We start from the raw sequence: 25,848 nt of genomic DNA, 5'->3' as shown, positions 1-25,848 counted from the left end.
GCACGAATGTTTTCAATGTTGAGGCGTGGTTCGAATTATTCTGTTCACATACTTTTTTTTTGTTGAAACCCATTACCTCTCACGCCCAATAGTATCCACTTTTCTGAATCACGTTACTGCACATGAATGTACATGCTTTTGTATCCTGTAAATTTTATGATAATTTGTTAATTATTCTTTGATCTTGCGTGGTTATTCACTCACAATTTAATTAACCTTCGCGTTTCAATTTGGGAATCAACACAGTTCTTTGTAGCTTGCTAAATATAGTTTGACGTTTAACGTTTGACGTTTAACGTGTGACGTTTAACTTCACGTTTCTCAGAACGAAAGAAACGATGGCCGTAATTAAGACTAATTTATTGACAAACAAACATTACATGATGATTTGGTCAAGTTCTTCTGTATGCATGGATACATCTAAGGAAGTAAACCCGACAGCATCTCTCGGAAGATGGCGCCACTAGTTTCAGAGCACTCTGTGAGACTGCTCACTCTTTTTTCAGCACACTCGGCAAAGGCACTCCTGAAGGCAGAAATATACATATTTAGTAAACGATTACGCATAACTTGTCACCTAAAGCGCCCCCGGGGTTTATGTTTAAATTAGGTTTATATTTTGAAATTCTAATAACCACGTCACAAGGTATGATATAGGGGCAAATATGTTCTTGTATTCTTGTCAGCTAAGCCTTTACAATTTGTGGAAATAATTTTGATCTTGTTATCAGAGATGTGCTGAGTATAGCTGAAATTACATTTGGTGATCATGTGTAGCTTACGCCCACTGAGGGGGGCGGTCGGGTAGCCTAGTGGTTAAAGCGTTGGCTCGTCACGCCGAAGACCCGAGTTCGATTCCCGACATGAGTACAATGTGTGAAGCCCATTTCTGGTGTCCCCCGCCGTGATATTGCTGGAATATTGCTAAAAGCGGCGTAAAACCATACTCACTCACTCACTACGCCCACTGAGATGATTTTTTGAGTGAAATATAATAGAATACCAATCATATACAAAACAATAGACGAGGAAAAGCAAGATTATGGTTTGCCATCTTCCTAATCAATAATAGAGGATAAAACATTTCCATTTCCAACTCATACTGTAATAAAGATGCTGTTCCATCATAACAGTATTTTTACGATAGGACTTGTAACATTAAGTATAGATGATGGTATAAGTTGTACTAAGCTCTACACCACTTCTGATGCCGATTTATAGTGATCCCCACTGAGATACCATGACGCAGTTGAACATGAATACCCCACTCAGACACAGTATACTGACTCCGAGCCGACCAGTCCTTGTTTTAGCCCCTTAATGCCGAGCGCCAGGCAGGATAACAACAAGTACCATCGGTTTACATCTTTTGGTATGACGCGGCCGGGGATCGAACCCCGGACCTTCCACTCTCCTCTAGACCACGGAGGCGGTCAAGTGGTTCTGGTATGTTATGTTCTTCCGTCATTGCTCGGCATTATCCATTTAATGTAGAATTTGATGTAACATAAATGTAACGGTATCATTAGTCCCAAGGAGTTTAGATCTACTGCGCTGCTTTGATATATGCACATGCGTGACCAACGTGGTATAGAGTAAGGTAACATTGGATGACCGTCCTCATTGTTATGTTAACGAGTAATAGGTCTCAGTGTCCAGACAGTATTGATATACAATAAAAACGTCACACGTATTTTTAAGAACAAAATCACAAGGTTCTAAGAACATCCCACAGCAATGAGATACGATCTTATCAATTCGCTCAAAAAAGGAGATCGATAATATCTTAGAACTTAATTCAATAATTCGTTCATGTTTAAAGAACGTCACAATCGTTTGCAGGTGAAACAACCTCTTGCAAATGAAGTGATCCTAGAGAGGTATAGATAGGCATTACATGCATAAAGAAGGCATTGCATGCATAAAGAAGGCATTACATGCATAAAGAAGGCATTGCATGCATAAAGGCATTACATGCATAAAAAAGGCATTACATGCATAAAGAAGGCATTGCATGCATAAAGAAGGCATTACATGCATAAAGAAGGCATTGCATGCATAAAGAAGGCAATACATGCATAAAAAAGGCATTACATGCATAAAGAAGGCATTGCATGCATAAAGAAGGCATTACATGCATAAAGAAGGCATTGCATGCATAAAGAAGGCATTACATGCATTAAGAAGGCATTGCATGCATAAAGATGCAGAATGGCAAACAGTATCTGTAAGATCAGTTGTTTGATCACAGTTACAGCATCCAAGGCCTTAGTAGAGCTTGTCACGATTTATGGTAGACGCGTGGTGGATATTTCCATATTTGACACATTCGATATTTTGACTTGTACCACATGTTACCCTAAGTTGTCATGTGTTTGTGATGGGTGGGTCAGGTTACCTTTCTTCGAACATCTAGTATCATCACTACCCGATAGTAATTCATAAACACAAGCTAATGATATCGTCGGAATTGCACAGTGGTCTCTCCCGATGTCGGCTTCGTCATGTCTGGACAAAACATCAGTATTTGACAGAACGAACATTGCCGCAAGCCGCTGGCATCCACGACCGTTAGGTCAAGGCTGCTAATCATCTTTTACAAATAAGCGCGAATGGCCATCTGCCTACCACCTACCGATGAATCTTATCATAAGGATTCTTGAAGTACACACTGTACAGTTGTTTGTTGTTTAACGCCGCACTCAGCAATATTCCAGCTATATGACGGCGGTCTGTAAATAATCTAGTCTGGACCAGACAATCCAGTGATTGACATCATGAGCATCGATCTACGCAATTGGGATCGATGACATGCATCAACCAACTCAGCAAGCATGACCACCCGTTGCTTTGGTTGCCTCTTACGGCAAGCAAAGTCGCCTTTTACAGCAAGCATGGGTTGCTGAAGACCGGATCTTCACGGGTCTTGTCACAATGAAATGTTGAATGGTCGCCTTTAGGTGACAAAGGGAATCTGATTGTTTTTATGGGAATGTAATGTTAATTTTCACCATCCTTCTGCCAAAAAAGCTCTGAAATAATTCTGAACTCATTGCTATACCCAATTCCATCTTTTATCATCAGGTCTCTAGATGTACAAAAGGCCTCCATCCAATAGATGCTAATGGACCCTACCTGTCTTCATCTGCACATGAAAGAAGAGCCCACGGCAAGTTATCACTTGTCCAACATGACGCCTCGTCCTCGATTTCTGTTCAAGAAAGTTTGGAAACTAAACACATAATATCTGATAGATATTTATGAAGATATTTGCCCAAGAAAATCGCAGTAATCGTTGGTAGTACAGTCAATGTCAATGTATTTTTAGGAGTGAGTGAGTGAGTTAAAAAAATTTAAGTCACATCGGCAATATTTCAGCCATATCGTGACTATCAATGGTTAAATATAATACATATATTGAAACTTATATTAAAACCTGCCAACGAGGGACAGTAAAATAACTAGACTTATCACAGAAATAAAATTAAAACTAGTATGTAATAAAAAAAATCAATAGCACTATACATTACATTACATTACATTATAAAAACGGGCTATAGATCGCCAGCAACTGAAGGGAGATCACCATGCTAGGGTCCATGGGGACTTACAGTACTTTTGCTACCTGCATGGACCCCAGCCGGATTTACATCATCCCTTCAGGTGTTGGCGATTATTGACAAATTTAGCCAAATTAAAAGAACACATATTCTACGATTAAAACTGTAGTTGGAAAAAACATACTTTCGATGATATGGACTTACGATACCCTCTCAGGGGGACAATAATTTTAAACTACTTTAACCCCCTTTGAGGATACAGCCACGATCAATCACAGATATTTATTTATTCCACTAATTCTAAAATTCATTTAGTATAAACAAAGCAAATTAACTAAATTTCTTGAACAACTCGATTTCTTTTAAAAAGCCAAGGATTAAATGAGAACTAATAGTGTTAAAAAGATCCTTCATAGATTTAACCTTGAAATAGTTATCCCTTGTGATGGAAAAATCAACACAGTCAAGCAGGACATGCTTGACCGTGATTCTCTCATCACAAGGGATGCAAAACGGAGGATCCTCACCTTTCAATAGATATTCATTGGTGTGTATTTTTTAGGAATCAACATGTCACCCAAGGTGGCACATGGCCTAAGAGTTCTGATGAACCTGCTCAAAGAAAGATGGACATGTGCATACCTGTTTTGTAGCGACAGAAGGTAATGAGGGCACTGGGTAGGTCCGGGTTTTGGTGACGCACTCGACAGTCTGCTGAAGAGGTTTGGCATTCACCAGCGATGGTCAATGTCTGTTGGCTGCAGGGACAATAAAATTCATTACAAGTTTAAATTTAGTGCTTCTGATTAATAATCAAGTATAGCCTTTTATTCTATTTAATCAACTTGTTAAAAATCGTTGGCAATTTTGTTTGGTATTTAAATTAATTTGTTTTGCGTGCCAACTTCGTTATCATCAATGTTGCGATGGTTCGGTGCAAATCCTACTTTATCAATCATACCATGGAAATAATATCAAATACGGACTGGGTTGTACGTTTCCAAAGTTAATAGTGTAACAACTTATCGAACTTTCACTCCATTACTATTGCTCATGCTCAGCCAAGTGGTTAAAGCGTTCTCATCGAGTGATCGAGTTACTCGTTGTTTAACGCCGCACTCAGCAATATTCCAGCTATATGACGGCGGTCTGTAAATAACCGAGTCTGGACCAGACAATCCAGTGATTATTATCATGAGCATCGACCCACGCAATTGCGATCAATGACATGCATCAACCAAGTCAGCGATCCCGTTAGTCGCCTTTTACGACAAGCATAGTCGCCTTTTACGGCAAGCATGGGTTGCTGAAGACCTATTCTAACCCGGAATCTCCACGGGTCCTATTGCTCAAGTCCCCATGGTTATACGAAGGTGACAAGTCTAATATCAATAGTTGACATCAATAGCACTCCAGACTATCGGATAGTTACGATATCCATAATTACTGAAATAATACTGATATCCATGTTGGAAGCGAGGTGTGTGACTCAACATCTTCACAGGAATCTACTGGACTAGACCTAGGAACCCGTGGAGATCCGGGTACGAACTGGCCTTCAGCAACCGAAGCTTGTCATAAGATGCAACTAACGGGATCGGGTGGTGAGGCGTTGATCGAAGCTAATGATTGTCTGCTTCAGACTCGAATTTTTACAGACCGCCGTCACACGGCTGGAATACTGCTGAGTGCGGCGTTAAATAACAATCAAACAAACCAAAACTAGACCCCGGAATGATATTCTTGATAGGAAATGATAGATGTCCATTAATATCATAGGTACATTTTCAAAGGGTTCAGTCATTCAATATTGGGGTATGTGTGTGTGTGTGTGTTGGGGGGGGGGGGGTATATTCAGTCACAGATAGACTGTTACTTCTTTAAAATGAGTAGCCGAGCAAGTACTTGTTTCAGAAGATTTTATTAACGAATTGTGATTCTAACCTGCAGTCAAGGCCCTCTCTGATGAGATACCTAAACGTTGGTCCTTGCAGGATCCTTCGAACTGGTGCAACTACGTTCTCACATGTCCCGCTATAGCATGTAAGTGCTGGTCCTGGGTCAGTCTCTCTCTTGGCATGCCACGTTCGACCAGTCACTGGAATGTCCACACAGACAAGGATATGTTCTTCAAAGAGGTAATACAGCAGCAATGGTCTTTTCCAATACGTTGACGATGCACTTACACATTTGACATCGTATGTATCTATTGCAATTGGCCATGGCAGGATACTTTAACAGAAGGCACTTGTAATGCTGAAGGCCGTATCCTCGCATCAAAGGGAAAATGATAAAAGAGCAGCAAAGCTGTATTTGAGTCAGTTCAAATAACAGTTTACTTACTATCGGAAAATAATGTTTTACAATTCATTACATGCCCTACACATACATACTTTAGACACAAACGTTCACTATATTCTAGCTATATGACGGCGGTCTGTAAATAATCGAGTCTGGACCAGACAACCCAGTGATTGATATCATGAGCATCGATCCACGCAATTTGGATCGATGACATGTATCAACCAAGTCAGCGAGCCTGACCACCCGATCCCGTTATTCGCCTCTTACGACAAGCATAGTCGCCTTTTACGGCAAGCATGGGTTGCTGAAGACCTATTCTACCCCGGAATCTTCACGGGTTAATTTGGTGAGGTGAGGTGAAGTTGGGTTTAACGTCGCGTCCAAGATTATTGCACTTATATAGCGACGTGCATGCACGTGTATGTGTGTGTGTGTGGCTGCTTGTACTAGTCCGGACTGATGCCGATTTATAGTGGTAGCTCACTGAGATACCATGCCGCAGTTTAACATGAATACCCCACTCAGACACAGTATACTTCGAGCCGACCAGTCCTTGTTTTAGCCCCTTAATGCCGAGCGCCAGACAGGGTAACAACGAGTACAATCTTTTAACGTCTTTTTGTATGACGCGGCCCGGGATCGAACCCTGGACCTTCCGCTCTCCGGGCGGACGCTCTACCACAAGACCACGGAGGCGGTCGGTTAATTTGGAAGGAGACGTAACGTGGAAGGAGACGTAACGTAACGTGGTAGGGGTTATCATAAGGACGAATCTGGGATTCTGGGATTATCCATCACTGTGTGCTGGTATGCTAACGGTCTTTAGTTTAACAGCAATACAAACACCGAGTGTCATTTGATATGAACTATATCTACACGAGTCGATAACATTTTAAAACCGAGGTTTTCATCGACCCTCAGGTGAGAATCTCTATTTATTAATCAACATTCTTCTTTAAAACTTTTGCTGTTTGAAGACAGTAATACGCAGTGATGGTAAATGAAAATGTGCTGCAGTATAATGGTTACCTACCAGATGAGAGGAGAACAGCCGCAACACATATCACAAACTTCATCCTGACAACAGGCAGTCGATGTGCTAGATGTCACAGAACATCCAATGTTTTAATGGAATACAGAAATAATAACTAATTATCCCATTTGCTTCCATTACATGAGTACATCATCCTGCCACTTCCTGCAAAGGTCAGTGTAAAGTTTGTCACCTGGTATAATGCACTTCCTCGATTAGCATAACTTGGACAGAGGCAGCCAAGCATCATTCAGTTTAAACGTCCCCACTTATTCTCTTTTCCTGTAAGAATTTATTTTTGTGTACAGCCTTGTCTCGTACGGCATTAGCTTTGTAGCTCACCTGCCGCTAACGACGTTTTGTACTGTTAATTATTCAACCCCACTGGTGTGAATAGGCCGTGGAAATGCGATTAATTGAATGAATTAATCAGAAGGTCCATCATATACCTTCTGTATTAATCAGCAAGTCCATCATATACGACCCGTGAAGATTCCGGGGTAGAATAGGTCTTCAGCAACCCATGCTTGCCGTAAAAGGTGACTATGCTTGTCGTAAAAGGCGACTAACGGGATCGGGTGGTCAGGCTCGCTGACTTGGTTGATGCATGTCATCGATCCAAACTGCGTGGATCGATGCTCATGATGTCAATCACTGGATTGTTTGGTCCAGGCACGATTAATTACAGACCACCGTCATATAGCTGGAATATTGCTGAGTGAGGCGTTAAACAACAAACCAACCAACCAACCATGATATACATCAAAGCATTGTAGCAATCGTAGCCATAACCACTGCTTTGGTATCTACATTTCACAGATTTGAGGTACAAAAGAGCGTCACATGACTCTTGCTCAAAAGTTGGTTGATCAAAGTTGCAACTTTCAAGGCCTCAGTAAATCTTGGAATAGTTTAATGTAGAGAATATTTATAAATTAAGCACCTCGGTGAGAATAATAATGTAAGATGCAATTCCCTATTTGGACTTGTACCATATGTTCCCATGTTTTTTTCAGATGAACGATTGACTTTCCTTTGCATGTGTTTGTGATGGGTGTCACCAGTAGGGCAGGGCATCACTATTTGACAGCGATTCATAAACACATGGTTATGATGTTTTCGAAATCGTACATTCTGCCATGACTTTGAAGAATGTTTGAATCTTATTGATCAAAACAAGATTAAAAATCACGCCCCTAGTTCCATTCGGATCCCTTTACACACACAAACTTATTAAAACATCGATCTATCGATAGCTTACACATTGATGCATATAACCAAGGTTTTCGATGATCCATAAGAATTGAATATGTTCAATATCGGATTATTATCAGATTGGCACACTGCACAAGTGCTTTGTCACGTACAATTAAGTAGAACATGAACTAAACACTGCGTCCCCAAAATTGGCGTTGTACACCACACGTTACGGTGTTTTAGTTGGTAATTGTTGTGCCAGTAGGATCATTTACACCAGTAAGTCACCAGCTTAGTGTTGAACATAACTACATGTACAGTTCGGGATTGTTCTCTGTGTTTCCAAATAACGCTGTCACTGTAAACATTTACGCTGGCTTACTCTGACGTCCCGTGAAGATCCGGGGTAGAATAGGTCTTCAGCAACCCATGCTTGTCGTAAGAGGCGACTAACGGGATCGGGTGGTCAGGCTAGCTGCGTGTCATCGAATCCCAATTGCCTGGATCGATGCTCATGATATTAATCACTGGATTGTCTGGTCCAGACTCGATTATTTACTGACCGCCGTCATAAACCTGGAATAATGCTGAGTGCGGCGTAAAACGACAAACAAGCAAGCAAACTTACTCGGCAGCCATGGACACAGAAGAGTAATTAGCGATGGTTATTAATGCGTTATGTATAGTTGAACAATACTTGGGGTAAATTGTTTATATTCATGAATAAATAAAATAATTTGTAAACTTGTTTTTGATCGTCAGTTTACAAGCACGACAATATTTACTACAGTAGGTTGTCGTCCACATGGATATGATTATAGGTCAATTAAAGGTCATTATACTTATATCAAGCTTGTAAACGAATCGATTCAGAAATGCTTACTATTAGACATATTGGTGTGTGGTGTTCTAAGTAGGGTGTTTCTCTGTCCAAATGAAGACAAGCAGAACAAAAGTTCCTACAAATATGGAGCTTGCCCTTAGTGACCACAACATAGACATTGTCAAGAGTTGAAATGTCTTGGAGTTTATTTTGATCAGAGACTACAATGGAGTTCTCACATATCTCATGTTGTTAACAAATATAATAAACTTATAAATCTATTGAAGTACACTGCCAAACGTAGTGGGTGCTGATAAGTCCTCAATGTTATTCAATGTCTTTAAAAGGCGACTAACGAGATCGGGTGGTCAGGCTTGTGGATCGATGCGTGGTTCGATGCTCATGATTTCAATCACTGGATTGTCTGGTCCAGACTCGATTATTTACAGACCGCCGTCATATAGCTGGAATATTGTTGAGTGCGGCATTAAACGCAAACAAAAAATAAAGCAATAATATAAATAAAGGCTTGAATATGACTGCCAGGTAATGATGTCTGCCTAATAATGTCATCTTTCCAAATTTGACCGAATACAGTCAAGAGGTTTTGCGAATTTGAAGGATGGCCCTTGCAGCTATCCCTGTTTCAGTTCAGTTCAGGCTGAATGCGTGGAAATGTTTCTAGGCCTTTCTAACTGAATATGATGACAATTTCAGCCACATCTTGAAGGATGCCCCAAACAGTTCGGCCATGGTATCGAAATGCTGAGGCATATTGATAACATCTCAAGTATGTTCAGGCACAATGACCATCTCTCAGTATTTGCTGCTGCACGTATAACTATTTCTCAAGTCTAAGGTGGGGTAATAAATATGACCATGCGGCATATTTATTAACTAAGCCCATGGCAGCTATTGACACAATTGAATCTGGTGTCAATGGTTCACGAAGTGAAATTGTTTATGAAATATTTAAGCTGGATACATTTTTCAACTCACACTGTATTACATGTGATAGTGTGTGGATTCCAGCTCATGTTGGACTGCATGGAAATGAGATAGCAGACAAACTTGCGAAATCTGACTTGCAAAATCCTGACATAAAAATATCTGAATTCAGAACCCAACCAAATGATTTCGACTCCATTTTAGCGAAATCTTTCACCGCAAGCTGACAAGTTGTGGGATGCTGGGACTACTGGCCCACACATGAACACAGTTTGTCCTGGAAAATAAAAACACATAGGACAATTTGTGGACGAAAGAAACGTGAGAGGGTCATAATTACTAGACTTCGCCTTGGGCACTGTGGATTAAATTCTTACAGCAGTGTCATTGATAATGAGCCCCCCCCCCCCCCCCCCCCCCCCCGCACGTACTCACTGTAATGAAAATACTACCGAGATCGACCGTGAAACATTATTTAATGGAATGTCCAGGCCACGATTATATCAGACTGAATTTAAGAAGTGCAGAACTTGAGAAAGACAGATCATTTCTTGTGATTACACTTTTAATTCAGTTCACTGGGCAATATTAGTAGGCTTTGTGACTGCATCGGAAAAATATGATATATATAGAGTGAGTGAGTTAAGATTTATAGTCACATCAGCAATATTTCAGCCATATCGTGACTAAATCAAGTTGTACAGTAATAATACATAATTATAGACTATAAAATCTGTCGACAAAAGACAGTAAAAGCACTAGAGTATCACAGGCATAGATTTAAAACAAGTATGTAAACCATACAAATATGACTATTAATAACGATACATTGTGAAAGTGGGCTATGGATCACCAGAAACCAAAGTCAGACCACCTTATAAGGGACCATGGGGACTTACGGTACATCTGCTTCCTGCGTGGTACCCTAGCAGAATTTACACCATCTCTGGCCACTGGTGATTGTTAGAAAGTGTAAGCCAAAAACATTTAAAACCTGCATTTATTATACGATTAAAACCTTTTAAATATTTTGAAAGAAATTGGACTTACGGGGACAGGGGTCAATTATTTTACGTTACTTCAATCACTTTGAAGGTACAGCCACTGACAATCTCAGTTATTATTTCATTCTATCAAATTAAAATCACACCTTTTTTACAAGAAATATAATTAAAATTTATCAATTAACTGTATTTTTTTTTAAAAACCCAAGAATTAACCAGAACTTACAGGAAAAAGATCCTTTATGGGAGAAACCTGGAAATAATTATTCCTCGTGATGGAAAAATCAATAGTCAAATATGACATGCTTGACCGTGATTCTTTCATCACAAGGGACACAGAATGGAGGATCTTCACCTTTCAGTAAATATTTATGTGTATAAAGAGAATGTCCAATACGACATCGTCGCATAATGACCTTTTTAAATCTGGACTGACACCCCAAGTAGGTGTAACCGATAGTTAGTTTTATTGCATTTAATTTAGAAATATAATACATACATATGTTGTGTGTTGACAATGTTAACGTTTTCCCCTTTTTGTCTCATCTGGTTATGGTTGATCATCTCATTTCCATCACTCACTTAGGGGGCCCGGGGGGCCCAGTCGTCCAAATTTCAATTTGGAAAGCATCACCTTTATATAATACTTAAGTGAGTGAGTTTGGTTTTACGTCACATTTAACACTATTCAAGCATTATCACGGCGGGGGACACCAGAAATGGGCTTTACACATTGTACCCATGTCGGGTTTCATCCCGGGTCTTCGGCGTGACGAGCAACGCTTTAAACCAAAAGGTTACCTGACAGTGTCAAACCCAATAATAAGTCACTAGTTGATGTAACAGGGGGCCACGGGTGGCCCAGTCGTCTAAGGCGCCGAAATTCGCCGTGCAGAGTTACGTCCTTTTGGCACGCCAGAAACCTATGATTGTGGGTTCGAATCCCGGTTCGCCACAATAATGTTTCTAGGTTTGTCAGCACCATACCCGTGCTCGTGGGTTTCACCGAAGTGTTAAACGTCTAAGACCTGCATCACTTCGGGCTTTCCTCCCACATTAAGCTGACGCGCCGCGATATAACTGGAATACTGTTAAAAGCGGCGTTAAACCCAACTCACTCACTCACTGTAACGACTGGCACAGGTTAAATAGAAGCGACAGAACACTTTTCAAAGCAATCCACTTTTTGCAAACACCCGGTGTCATCGCTGATTCTCAGTAAACGGTTCATGATAATTAATTTTCCATGACTATTTTTAGCCAATTTAATAAAATTCAGTGATCGAATGCAGGTGACACATTAGGCATAATTATAGATCAAATAAAGGCCGAGCCCCTCAAGTCTTTCACTCCAAACACCAGTCAGTGATCCATTCATATGTTTCATCATTATTTTGCCTTTACATCCCAAACCATTGAAAATCTGTGTTGACACCAGGTGTTTGCAAAAAGGTCATTGCGCCGCCGGTATCTTCCTGTGGTAACATGTAGAAAAAACAATACTATAAATCTTGAAATTATCGCGAGCGTGAATTAAATTAAGCCGCATTTTTGGCTAGGGTCCAGTGGTCGCATTCTTTTGGAGACGCATTAATTTCACGATTTACAGTAATCAAAAACGTATTTCAAACTTTCATGGTGCGATATATGTCGGATGAAAGGTATTACGAAACGTTAAAAGAATGGACCCTTTTTTCTGAGAGTGACGTCATTAATTTGTCACTTGTTGAAGGAGGGTTTTTCTGAATTTGAGGATTAGGGCATCAAATAGATATTTCATGACGCACTGAGACAAGGAGACTACATAAACATCAATTTGTTGACGCAATAATTTCAAGATTTATCTCGTGACAAAGGGTTTATTTTTGATATTTCAACTTGCTGTACTTTGTTCGAGTAATCATGATCCCTCAAGCATTAGAGGATATATTTCATACTATGCACCCATGTCACATCTTCTCTCTCATTGATAAAAATCAACCCGGAAACCATGGCAACATCATCCTTTTCGAAACAAAAGAAACGATCGTCTTAATGCAAACCAGTTTATTGGCAAACATGACATGTTGTTTTTGTCCAGTTTTGTTCATGTTTCTGTATGCATGGATACGTCTAAGGTCCAAAAGCCAACAGCAACTGTCTGAAGATGGCGCCAGTAGTTTCAGTGCACTCGGTGAGACTGCTTACTCTGTGGTAAACACACTCGACAAAGGCAACTCTGAAAGCAAAAATAGATATTTAGTAAACGTTTTTATTTTTTTATTTTTTTATTGTTTTGTTTTATTGGTTGTTTAATGCCACAATATTCCAGCTATATGACGGCGGTCTGTAAATAATCGAGTTGGGACCAGACAATTCAGTGATTAATATCATGAGCATCGATCCACGCAATTGGGATCGATGACATCCATCAACCAAATCAGCGAGCCTGACCACCCGATGCCGTTAGTCGCCTTTTACAACAAGCATAGTTGCCTTTTACAACAAGCATGGGTTCCTGAAGACCTATTCTACCCCGGATCTTCACGGGCCTATTTATTTATGTAATTATAATTGTTTCACTAAGCAATACCCCAGCTGTTGAATGTTTTATTCTCTAATTCCGAACATTGGAGGGACAATTCAGATTTACGCGTTATCACACGGGCACTGAAACTTGTAATCGACACCAGACGTGTTTCCTGAGACAGTGATTTTACGTGCATCAGTTGTGAAAGCAGAGTATATTCCGTTTACAAATGATTGTTTGTAATCCATGTATGACATTTTATGAATAATACTGAATAACTCCAGAGGCTATATGTCAATATATGTATCACATATAGGTATAATGTTGCCTTCTTTGGGCAGTTTATCGACGCTGGTCACATACCAATCAGAATGAATTGGAATGTTACGTTGTGATGAACTTCGAGGTAAAGTCACACAGAATAATTTTCTTCTACATTTCCGGTACCTCCGGTCAATACAGCTGGCACCAATCTCATTAAAACCAGATCTTAGTTCTCGCTATCGCTGAACAAATATCTGAGGACATCCCATTACGGGTCACGTCAGAACGACCTTTCATCCAACCAAGCAGAGCATCGCTTACCAGATCATGAAAGTGACAGATGGAATGTGTTTTCTGATGATGCAACCACGAAAAATTCAACAGAGGGTATTCCGAACGACAGTTACGGGTTTTATGATAATATCCATACAATCTAGGCCATCTGTAAGCCATTCCAGAATGTTCCTTGTATCGGTTTTAAACTGTTTAACCGAGAATACGTCAAAATATGTTTCGAAGCGTAGTCGCCAATTTGAAACTAGTGTTGTGAAGCTCGAGAATGTGCCTTCTGATTGGCTAATGTCGATAGAATGTGCCTTCTGATTGGCTAATGTCGATAGAATGTGCCTTCTGATTGGCTAATGTCGATAGAATGTGCCTTCTGATTGGCTAATGTCAATTTCTTGTAAGTCATTTCATTGATCGGTCAAAGTTCGCTAGAGGTCGTTCTGACGTGACCCGTTATGGGGTGTCCTCAGATCTTTGCTAAGCGGTAGCGAAAACTGAGATAAGATTTTAAAGAGATTGAGCTGGCATTGAAATGTCACTTTGAATCTGTGAATTCTTCCTCTACCTGTATTCCTCATCTGACGATATTGTGCACAGACATGTACTTATTTTATTTTTGTCGCTATGAAAGGAGTGAAAATCTGATTGTCAGTACGGGAATGTAATGTCAATTTCCACCATCCTTTTACCGTAAGAGCTTGCTGTAAGTGAAATCATTCTCAGGCAAAGTTAAACCTGATCTCTCCTCTTATCATTGGGCCTTTTGAAGAATACATTGCATATCTATCCATATGGTTTGTCTACAGAAATCGAGATCTACACAAGTTTTTGTTTGTTTGTTTATTCGTTGTTTAACGCCGCTTTCGGCAATGTTCCAGCTATATGACGGCGGTCTGTAAATAATCTAGTCTGGACCATAATATTATGAGCATCAATCTACGCAATTGGGATCGATGACATGCATCAACCAAGTCAGCGAGTCTGACCACCCGGTCCCGTGAGTCGCCTTTTACGACAAGCATAGTCGCCTGTTACGGCTAGCATGGGTTGCTGAAGACCTATTCTACCCCGGATCTATACAGGCCTCTACACAAGTTTTGATTCACCTACCCGTGTAAATTATCTTGAGGCCTTTATTCAGGACCTGTGAAGATCTGGGTCAGAGCTGGTCTTCAGCAACCCATGTTTGTCGTAATTTGTCAATATTTACAGACCGCCGTCATGTACTTGGGTCATTGTGTTAAACAAACAAACCTCTATTCAGTAGATGTGAATGGAAACTTGTACCGTCACCCTACCTGTTTTCATATCGACATGAAACAACAGCCCCTGGCAAGTTATCACTGGTCCAACATGACGCCTCTTCCTCGATTTCTGTGAAAGAAACACATAACATCTGATAGTTATTTATGAATGTGTGGTTTTGTTATAAACATTTGCCAAAGTAAATCGTAGATATCTCTGTCAATTTCATATATCTTAGGGGTGAATGAGTGACTGAGTAAAAAATAATGTCCCATCGGCATTATTTCAGCCATATAGCGACGAGACCAAGTTTATATAAAAAGGGAGTTATTTGTGCAAAGTCATATCTATAAACGATATTATCAAACACATTTGGGCATGACGAAATTAATCATACAGTTTAAAACATGGGCTATAGGCCATCAATAACCAAACTTGGGCCATCTCCCTGGGGACCGTGGGGACTAACGGTACCTCAGCTTCCTGCACGACATCCCAGCAGGATTAACGTCATCACTTTAGTTACTGGTGGTTGCGCACAATATCGAGTTGGCAACAATGAGTCGGCTTAAAAACACTGGTTGATGATAGTTACATCGATTATGATAGGAATAACGAGTCACACAGGAGGAAAGCTATTTTACGTTACTTTAACCTCCTGGATGAACCTTCAATAATGTCAGTTGATAATAGTTTCACACCAAAACTAAAAACAAGCAAATATTTATTCACAAACATACTTGAACATCAGATTGGCCCAGGAACCACCTCCTTGTGGGCATAGGGCTCTAAGCAGGTTTTATAAGTTGAGACATATGTAATGGACATTTTGAATAAATTTATTTTGAAATACCAAACGACTTTACGAAATAGTTTATGCACAGGGCGTGACATGATCAGCCTATTGATAGAAACGGGCCCATTCTACCGCCCGTCGAGGCAAAGTTAGGGTCGATGTGGTGTGGTTGACTAAGGAGCTCTATTGCCGGCCCCGGTGCACCCAACCACCAGAATCTCTTTCTCTGCCGACACAGGGACGCAGCCCAACAGGTTGCCCAATCATGTCGCCTTTTACGACCAGCGTTGGGGTGTTGAGGATATATTCGTATCTACCCTGGGTCCGAAGGGGTATATATTTTAGGAATAAACACGTCACTCAAGGTGGCATATGACCCAAGAGTTCAAATGAAACTGCTCCAAAAAAGATGGATTTGGAATACCTGTTTGGTGGAGACAGAACAGATTGAGGGCAATGGCTAGGTCCGGCAGCAAAATACTCGCGAAACAGTCCACTGAAGAGCTTTGACATTCATCTGCGATAGTCCTTGTCTGTTGGCTGCAAAGAGAACATATATTACACCTTACAAGTTTTTTTGCCTCATATTCAAACGGTGTGCCTAATATTCAGTATATGTAAATTTGATCAACTTGATAGCAGCCGTTGGCATTTTGTTGGTATCTCATTTAATTTGTTTGTATGCCACCTTCTTTATTATTAATGATGCAATGGTTTGGTGCAGATACTAACTGCTGTATCAATCACGCATAGTTAATATAAGTAAATACGGATGGGGTTGTAAATTTGCTTATTTGTTGTTTAACGCCGCACTCAGCAATATTCCAGCTATATGACGTCGGTCTGTAAATAATCGAGTCTGGACCAGACAACCCAGTCATTGACTTCATGAGCATCGATCCACTCATTTTGCATACGATCACATGCATGAACCAAGTCAGCGAGTGTGAACACCCGATACCGTTAGTCGCCTCTTACGACAAGCGTAGGTTGCTGAAGACCTATCCTAACCCTATTCACGGGTCGGATGGGGTTGTGTGCTTACAATTATGAGTGTAACTATTGAACGATTTGTCAATGCATTTATATTGTCCCTGTGGCAGTACAAAGGTGACAAGTTCAAATACCAATAGTTGACAGGAGTGAGTGAGTGAGTATGGTTTTACGCCGCTTTTTGCAATATTCTAGCAATATCACGGCGGGGGACACCAGAAATGGGCTTCACACATTGTACCCATGTCGGGAATCGAACCCGGGTCTTCTTCGTGATGAGCGAACGCTTTAACCACTAGGCTACCCGACCGCCCCAATATTTGACAGGAGATAGTTAAGATGTACGCTCTTCAAAAAAACCAAAACGCACAGGTAAATTTTTAGTAAAATTATTGTACCTAATAAAGTCGATATATTTAATTTAATATCACAGATACAAATATAAAATTCTGGGACTCGATAGTCACATATTGTTGCACAAGGGCATTGAAAACTGTTCATTGTCATGTCACATAAAGCCACAAGGTTGTGCTGACCACCCCGGGCAGCAATCGGGGTTCTGCATCTTTTCGGCAGTGACTGGATAATTGTACAAGTTCTGTCCTGCGGAATTCTACGCCATTCTGCTTGTAACGCCTTGACCAGTTGTGGGAGTGTCTGCGGCGTGTTCTGACGTTGACGTACACGTCGATCAAGTTCATCCAAGAGGTGTTCGATTGGGTTGAGATCGTAGTGTAGGATATGGCCCACACCATGACACAACCGCCACTGAATTTGTTGAATTCACCTACACAATGTGGGGCAAAACGCTCATTTCGACGACGATAAACATCTTCCATCTCGCCGGTGAAGAAGTAATTGTGACTTATCGCAAAACCACACTCGTCTCCAGTTTCTCAATTTCCAAGGCTGTAAGGCATGGCACCAACGCAGGCGTCGCTGTTGATGGATCTGTTGCAAAACAGGGACGATAACTGGTCTTCTGGGTAGGATTCCGTCTTCGCGAAGATGGTTTCTGACAGTCTGGTCCGATATCCTCCTCAAACCAGGGATGCGTACTGCAGTCTCTGTAGCTGTATCCCTGTGATGACGTAGGTGGAACAGTCGAATGTAGCGATCCTGTGCAGGGGTGGTAGCTCTTGGTCGGCCGGTTCTCGGACGGTCTGCAGTGGAATTGAACTGTGTGTATCGGCCACAAAGGCCGCAAATGGTGCTGTGGTGGACGTTGACATTTCTGACGTTGACAAAGGATGCTGCTGACATTGTCCCCTGGTTGAATTGTTTGTTTGTTGTTTAACGCCGGACTCAGCAATATTCCAGCTATATGACGGCGCTCTATAAAAATAATCGAGTCTGGACCAGGCAGTCCAGTGATTGACATCATGTGCATCGATCCACTGAGTTTTATCGAAGAGTGAGGAGATGTGACCTGAGCGCATAGGACCGCTGAAGATCCGGGGTAGAATAGGTCTTTTCGTAAGAGGCGACTAACGAGATCGGTTGGTCAGGCTCGCTGACTTTGTTGATGCATGTCATCGATCCCGATTGCGTGGATCGATGCTCATGACGTTAAGCAATGGATGCTCCAGACTCGATTATTTAAATACCGCCGTCATATAGCTGGAATATTGCTGAGTGCGGCGTTAAACAGCAAACAAAAAAAACAAACTTGTCTTCAAAGATTTGGTTAACGAATGGTGATACTAACCTGCAGTCAAGACTCAGTCTGCCATCTTCGATAAGATAGCTAAACGTTGGTCTGCTCATGATCCTGAAGACAGGTGCATATACGTTCTCACACGTAGTGCTAAGGCAACTAAGGTCTGGTCCTGGGTCACTCTCTCTTCTTGTAAGCCACGCAAGGCCAGTCACTGGAATGGCCACACAGACAAGGATATATTCTTCAACGAGGTAATTATAGCAGCAGTGGTCTTCAACAATGCTTTGACGATATAGTTAAAACAATGATATCGTACGTAACTAAATCATTTGCTCATGGTACCTTTTTTTATAAAACATCAATGCAAGAAAACAAAGGACAAATTTTATAAACGAACCACTGAAAACTAGTGATGGCACCATGTGTTCGCCATTCACATGATTTTCATTAAATGGTAAGAAAATTTAGCCTTGCGCCGCACAAAAGATTGTTTGTTTGTTGTTTAACGCCGCACTCAGCAATATTACAGCTATATGACGGCGGTCTGTAAATTATTAAACCCGATCCCCAGACATATGCCAACAAGCGTCAATTTTCTTACAGCTGACGTAGCGCCGCAATCACTGCATGTGACTGAGGTAAAACGCCGCTTTGAACAGTTTTCTGTTATAAATCTTCACGTAACGTGGTAAGGATTATAATTCGGACAAATATGGAATTCAAATCATAATGGCATAATTAAGTTCTGCAACTTTGTGCGTTGTTTTGTTCTAACTACAATGTATACATATGAACATATGCTACAATATAATGGTTACCTACCAGATGAGAGGAGGACAGACACAACATATATCGCAAACTTCATCCTGACAGAATGCAGTCGATGTGCTAGATGTAACAGAACCTCCCATACATGTTATCCTGTCACTTCATGCAAAGGTTAACAAGCGTCATCCGCCCCTCGTGCAGTTAACTACATCAGTTTACATTTCAGAATAGGTCAGCCATACACTGTTCCGACTAAATATGATGGAATAATCAGGAGGGTCATTTAAATGAAGTACAGTACAAAGCGGCATGAAAACCCAGCTGACTAGGACTAACCACTGACCACATTTATCGTTGTTATGAAAGCCAACATAAGCAATTGCCGTCTCAAATAAACTTTGGACGGCGTTCCTCGCTTGTTTTTTTTGTTCCTTTGTTTGTTATTGTTATGTGTTTGTTTAAACCCTGCATGAAGCAATAATCCATGTGACGGCGATCTGAAAAAAGTCTGGACCAGACAATCCAGTGATTGATATCATGAGCGTCGATCGAAGCTTATGAGATGCGGCAAGCAAGAGTTGTGAGTGAGTGAGCTGGGTTTACGCTGCCTTTTAACAGTATTTCAGTTATATCACGGCGTGTCAGCTTAATGTGGGAGGAAAGCCCGAAGTGATGCAGGTCTCAGCTGTTTACCACTTCGGTGAAACCCACGAGCACAGGTATTGTGCTGACAAATCTAGAAACATTATTGTGGCGAACCGGGATTCGAACCCACAATCATAGGTTTCTGGCGTGCCAGAAGAAGCCGACAAAGGAGGCGCCATAGTGAGTGTCCCCCTATCAATGTTAGATGGGTTTTTTCCAGCTTTCCAATAATCTATGAATATGTACGAGTCTATTTCTTGTATTTATTACCCATAGATCATGTAATCCGGAATTAAGCCAGTCTAGTATTATGTCTTCACAGACTTTGATGCTGCTTCCTGTCATTGAACCTTTCCATATAGCTTTAGTTTTGTCAATATTTACCTTAAGACCAGATATTCTATAAAATATATTTAAAGTATCAATTGCAGTTCTAAGGCACTCTTCAGATCCATCTAAAAATAACTATGTATCATCTGCATATTGACTTAATTTATACTAACACGTCCCATTTTAATTCTGGAAACCCAAAAGTCCAGAAACTCTACGGTCTTTGCCCAGTCTCGGTTAAAGGTATTTACAAAATTAAACATGCCGTTTTCATGGGAACATACCAAGGAAGAAAAAATGAAAAAAAAATTGTCTAAAAACTCAATATTTAGACTATGTCGCCCATGGGCCTGCCCATGGGCGAAGTCTGGCCCATGGGTAGGCCCATGGGCAGGCCCATGGGCGAGAATATGTTCCTTTACTTAAAACTCATGCTTTTGTTTCGCAAATACATTTAATGTATTCATTCAAGTATCATGACACAAAATTTAACTCATTTTAACTTAATTCAACGATTTTATAGCGATATTGAAATATTTCGCCCATGGGCGAGAAAACGGTTTGGCCCATGGGCGAGAATATGTTCCTTTACTTAAAACTCATGATTTTGTTTCGCAAATACATTAAATGTATTTATTGAAGTATCATGACACAAAATTTAACTCATTTTAACTTAATTCAACTATTTTATAGCGATATTGAAATATTTTGCCCATGGGCGAGAAAAAGGTTTGGCCCATGGGTAGGCCCATGGGCAGGCCCATGGGCGAGAATATGTTCCTTTACTCAAAACTCATGTTTTAGTTTCGCAAATACATTAAATGTATTTATTTAAGTATCATGACACAAAACTTAACTCATTTACAGATTTATTGAAATATTTCGCCCATGGGCGAGAAAAGGTTTTGCCTTCGAAATCCTTGATTATTCTATCATGCCAGAGTTCTGAAATTCAGTGACAATGTTGCTGAACAGTAGAATCTGATGGACGTATTGTGCAGAACCTGTTTGACACTATGGGTTCCAGGACCACTAACACTGTGAGCTGAAAAAGTTTGGTCCTAACCGCACCCAACATCTTTAATGAACCCGGCCTTATCTCTCAAAACGTTTTGGCAGTTTATCATACGAATTCATGTGCGTGTACAACATTAAATTTTAGTTAGTTTCTATTTCATTTCCCATTTTATGAACCGTTGATACATCCCACTGTGCAATTACGTGACAGGTACGCCCGGCGTATTTTAATGGAAAGAAACTATTCGTCTTTTATTGCATAACGTTTGGCTGAATATCTTACATTCGAATGAAATCTCGAAATAATTATTTAATTACAAGCAGTGTCGAACTGACCAGTAGGAATTATGTTTCAATGCGGTTGAGGAAAACGGGAGTGAATATTGTGACACTAAAGCAACTTTTAACTGCATTGTCACTTTTGGTTTGAAAATGGTAATAGTTAAGAAAAACGTAACAGCCTTCTTATGATAATTCTCATATTCTCATTAGTACGTTGTGTCTAATTACAGTGTCGGCCTTATTTACAGGTGATTCTACAATACTTGTTGTCGGTCAATTACAATCTGCCACACCACGCGTGAATAAACAGTTATGCAGGTGTTGCTGTGGGCAAATACCTAGCCTGTACATGTATATTTTTGTGGATACATGTATTACACATTTTCGTTGATATGTGGATATATTAAGCACCAAGTCACAAAAAGTTCATGAAAGATGAATTTGTGCCTTGATATATATATTCAACGCGAACAAGGCTTGTATTTTCTCCGCGATCCTGATGTGTATCATCGTTTAATTGGTCATTCATTTAAAGTATGTTGTGAGGCGATATCTAAGGAGCCGCTCAATATACACAGTGTCGTCCGTTTCGCGTGAACTACCACCCTACCCTGTCAGTAAGAGTTATGTAATCGATACACAAATATATTTGGTGCGATGTCAGTTTGGAAGGAGTTTGAATTACGTCCGCCAGTGGCCACAGAAAGTATAGTACCAATCAACAAGGCCAATGCGTACTAATAACCTAGTGACTCGCGTAACAACGGCTGTCAATATGTCTGCTACATCTACCATACCATCATCCCTGTCACAACTGGCGTATTAACGGTTTATTCAAAAAATTATTGTAGAAATGTCGTTACCAGACTAACGTACGTCGTATTCAGTCCTCAACTGGATGTCACATTCCTTATATCAGTTAACAGCCCTGTTTGTGAAAATATTTACTAGACATAAGATTTAAAGACTAATAAAATCAATTGTAAGACCGCATAGACCATAAAACCGAATAAAATATGTCTTGGTATAATCTCTTGTGTATTAGATGATGGCAATGACCGGAAATGTTATAACGTTAGATTAAGAAGGAGAAACATTAGAGTGTTTTACAATACTTGGAAACATGAGCAATAAGATGTAGCAACATAAACATGCGTGGAATAGGGAAAAAGGATGAAAACAAATTGAAAAGGATTTTAATACAAAATTATCGAACTAAATTACTTGCCTGAACAGAAGGGGTACCCAAACTTGTTTGAAAGTTATTCGTGTGTTGTAGACTGTCGAATGGGACTCATGTGTGTACGTAGGGTACGCATATCTATTGCAAGTTTTAGTACTCATACACTTTCTCTTATTGTGTTTTGTTTGTTTGTTAGTTGTATAACGCCACACTTAGCAATATTTCAGCTGTATGACGGCGGTCTGTAAATAATCGAGTCTGGACCAGACAATCCAGTGATTGACATCATGCGCATCGATCCACGCAATTGGGATACGATGACATGCATCAACCAAGTCAGCGAGCCTGACCACCCGATCCCGGTAGTCGCTTCTTACGACAAGCGCTGTCGCCCTTTTACGTCAAGAATGGTTTGTTGAAGATCTTCACGGGTTTATTGAATGCAGGGATTTGTGTAAAGTCATCAGACAGCATACAATGCCAACTAAAAAAATATACTCAGTGTCTCCGCAAAGTAATATAGTACGGTACTTAGAGTACATGTGAGATTATACTCAGATTAGGGAGATGTTTAATCCATATAACGTGTTATTATTCTACCTAACAATGTATTTAATGAAATGAATGCAAAACAAACTCAACGGCTAAAAGGTTTCATTGAAAAAACTACCCCTAGTCTTGACTAATAAAACAACTGCAACCCGACACAGATTAAACGCAACTTACAAACACAATCATAATCTGGTTAGTCTGTATCACTCAACGAGGCCGCTTACTCTGCCCACAGTATGACAGTATTGGGCAGTTCAGTAATTAGGAGCCAAAACCAGGCAGGTACGCTGGTCACACTTGACTGGTCTGACTGATGATTAGGTCGTCTGACAATTGTGAGTGAACCATAGCAAGAAGTATCTGCGAAACTATTTGCTCCTTTTATGGGACCGATTAGTTTTATGACCATGGGCCTCGGCACAAGCGTGGTGTTGGAAGACAAGTTATACATGTACATCCGATATGGTGACTGTTTTTCGCTATTCATATTCTAAATACATTCATAATACCACAACATTTTAGTACTCCTTGAAACTTTACAATCACTTCAATATGTACAATAGATTGAACGAGAACACTTGATATATTGCAGATTATTAAATCATTGTCTCTATTATCAGCCGCTACGTTTGTATCGTTTGCATTGTACAAAGAAATATTTTATCTGTCCTTTTGCAGATTTAGCATCAGAATGTGCTCATTCGAATTAGGAACGAAAATAATTGCTTATCATGAGTATATATGATACAGTTAAAAGTTACTTGTACACTGTAGACGTATTCACTTTAAAGTCGCATACGACCTTCGCGAGCGAGTTGAATGATCTAGGTTAATTGGAACGAAGTCTAGAGAGGGTTATAAAGTTTTGTATTTGGTAATGTGTAGGTTTGTTAAATTTAATTTTTTAAATTCCTTTTATTTCAATATGTAAAAACATAACTATGCGCTTAAAAACAGAGCTGACTTGATGGGAGATAGCCACCTCAGATTGTCTGTTGGACACGGTTTAACCTTACTGTGTCCTCACTCTGGTTGTTGTTACCGTTGTTATAAGGGATTAAGAGCTACGGCTCATTGCATTTTTGGTTACAGTCTGTATCACTAAAGTGGACATGTGCAGGTGAACTCTGTTCAATTAGTATATGAAATGCCCCAAAATGTGAACTCCAGACAATAATAACCTGAGGGTAAATCCACGTGCGTCTGCCTTTCCCCTCGTTCACCTTCGAAATCGTTGATTATTATATCATGCCAGAATTCTGAAATTCAGTGACAATGTTGCTGAACAGTAGAATCTGATGGACGTTTTGTGCAGAACCTGTTTGACACTATGGGTTCCAGTACCACTAACACTCTGAGCTGAAAAAGTTTGGTCCTAACCGCACCCAACATCTACAAGTTTGTAAGCTTCTAGACATCATTAAGAAGTAATTAACAGTCCCATGCTGAGACCTTTCTCAAAATTCAGACCGGTGGCAGGCTGCCAACAAAGAGAAGAAAATATCGCAACCCCGACACGAGTGTGCTCAGTCAAACAATGAACTTACGACCGGCAGAAAACAACTCCAGTTGAGTATGCCGATGCTGTATCTCAGCCGTGTTGGCCTGAAAATTTAAACATGCTAATTAAATCCAAAATCGTATAATTATTTTTAATAGAAACCTTATCTTAATTTGTTCTTGCACTGCATCATATCGTGTATTTCATCTGTATATGTGTATTGTGTATATGTATCAATGACTACACTTATAACGCATATTCTGCAACAGACTATAATTAATCACCTTATTATTGTCTCTCCATTTACCATGGCTGACTGCACTAATACCCTTTTAACAGTGGACACCGATATCAGTATACATGTAGGCTTTTTGTTCAAAAAGGAATATGCAGGAAATTATATGTAACAATTAACTGTGTACTAATTACATGTTTGAATGTTATCAGTTTTACGTTCTGAGATACAGTGATGTAAGCATCTTCTAAAATCTTCTAAAAATATAATAAAATACAAAACTCTCTGCCGTAATTTTTTGTGGAAATCATTCGATCAAGTAAAAATGACTGCGTGACAAGACGAATCAACTATTTATACCCGATAAAAGAAACTGCCGTATTTGAGGAACAGTGCTATAACAAGACATTTGAAATTTCTAACAAGCAGATACATTAGAGACAGTGACTAGACTACAGGTACGTAATCCGTATCAATCAAAGGTGTAAAAAAACTGAAAATCATATCTGTCGGAGACCTACCAAATTACCAAGTTTTATCATTACTATATTTATTACAATGCAAATACTTTAGTGATACATTTTTTAGAGGAGAGGGCATACACACAAGTATATTGCTTCCGTGTGTGAATGCAGGTTGTACTTGGTATCTCAGTTCTCAGTTTCATACCGGTTGTATAACTGAATTTGTATATGGAACCATGCGTACAGC

General features: G+C 40.1%; 2 protein-coding genes across 2 annotated transcripts; both read right to left on the bottom strand.

Annotated features, from left to right (window-relative positions):
• Positions 1–343: 343 nt before the first annotated feature.
• Positions 344–6,993, bottom strand: LOC124138141. Its single transcript, XM_048393791.1, has 5 exons — positions 6,898–6,993; positions 5,505–5,658; positions 4,203–4,318; positions 3,136–3,211; positions 344–526 (listed from the first exon to the last, which is right to left on the bottom strand). Exons 1-5 carry the CDS (start codon positions 6,938–6,940, stop codon positions 421–423), a joined length of 495 nt encoding a protein of 164 aa, XP_048249748.1. The 5' UTR covers positions 6,941–6,993; the 3' UTR covers positions 344–420.
• A 5,907-nt stretch (positions 6,994–12,900) lies between these two features.
• LOC124138079 lies at positions 12,901–19,602 on the bottom strand. The gene is made up of 5 exons (XM_046504598.2): positions 19,447–19,602; positions 18,673–18,835; positions 16,396–16,511; positions 15,229–15,304; positions 12,901–13,087 (listed from the first exon to the last, which is right to left on the bottom strand). Exons 1-5 carry the CDS (start codon positions 19,487–19,489, stop codon positions 12,982–12,984), a joined length of 504 nt encoding a protein of 167 aa, XP_046360554.1. The 5' UTR covers positions 19,490–19,602; the 3' UTR covers positions 12,901–12,981.
• Between the last annotated feature and the right edge of the window lie 6,246 nt (positions 19,603–25,848).

Source organism: Haliotis rufescens, unplaced genomic scaffold (genome assembly GCF_023055435.1).
Source record: "Haliotis rufescens isolate VD_foot unplaced genomic scaffold, xgHalRufe1.0.p SCAF_12, whole genome shotgun sequence".
In the NCBI taxonomy this organism is placed as follows: Eukaryota; Metazoa; Mollusca; class Gastropoda; order Lepetellida; family Haliotidae; genus Haliotis; species Haliotis rufescens.
The sequence above is the reverse complement of the archived record's forward strand: the minus strand, read 5'-3'. Positions and strand labels throughout refer to the sequence as shown.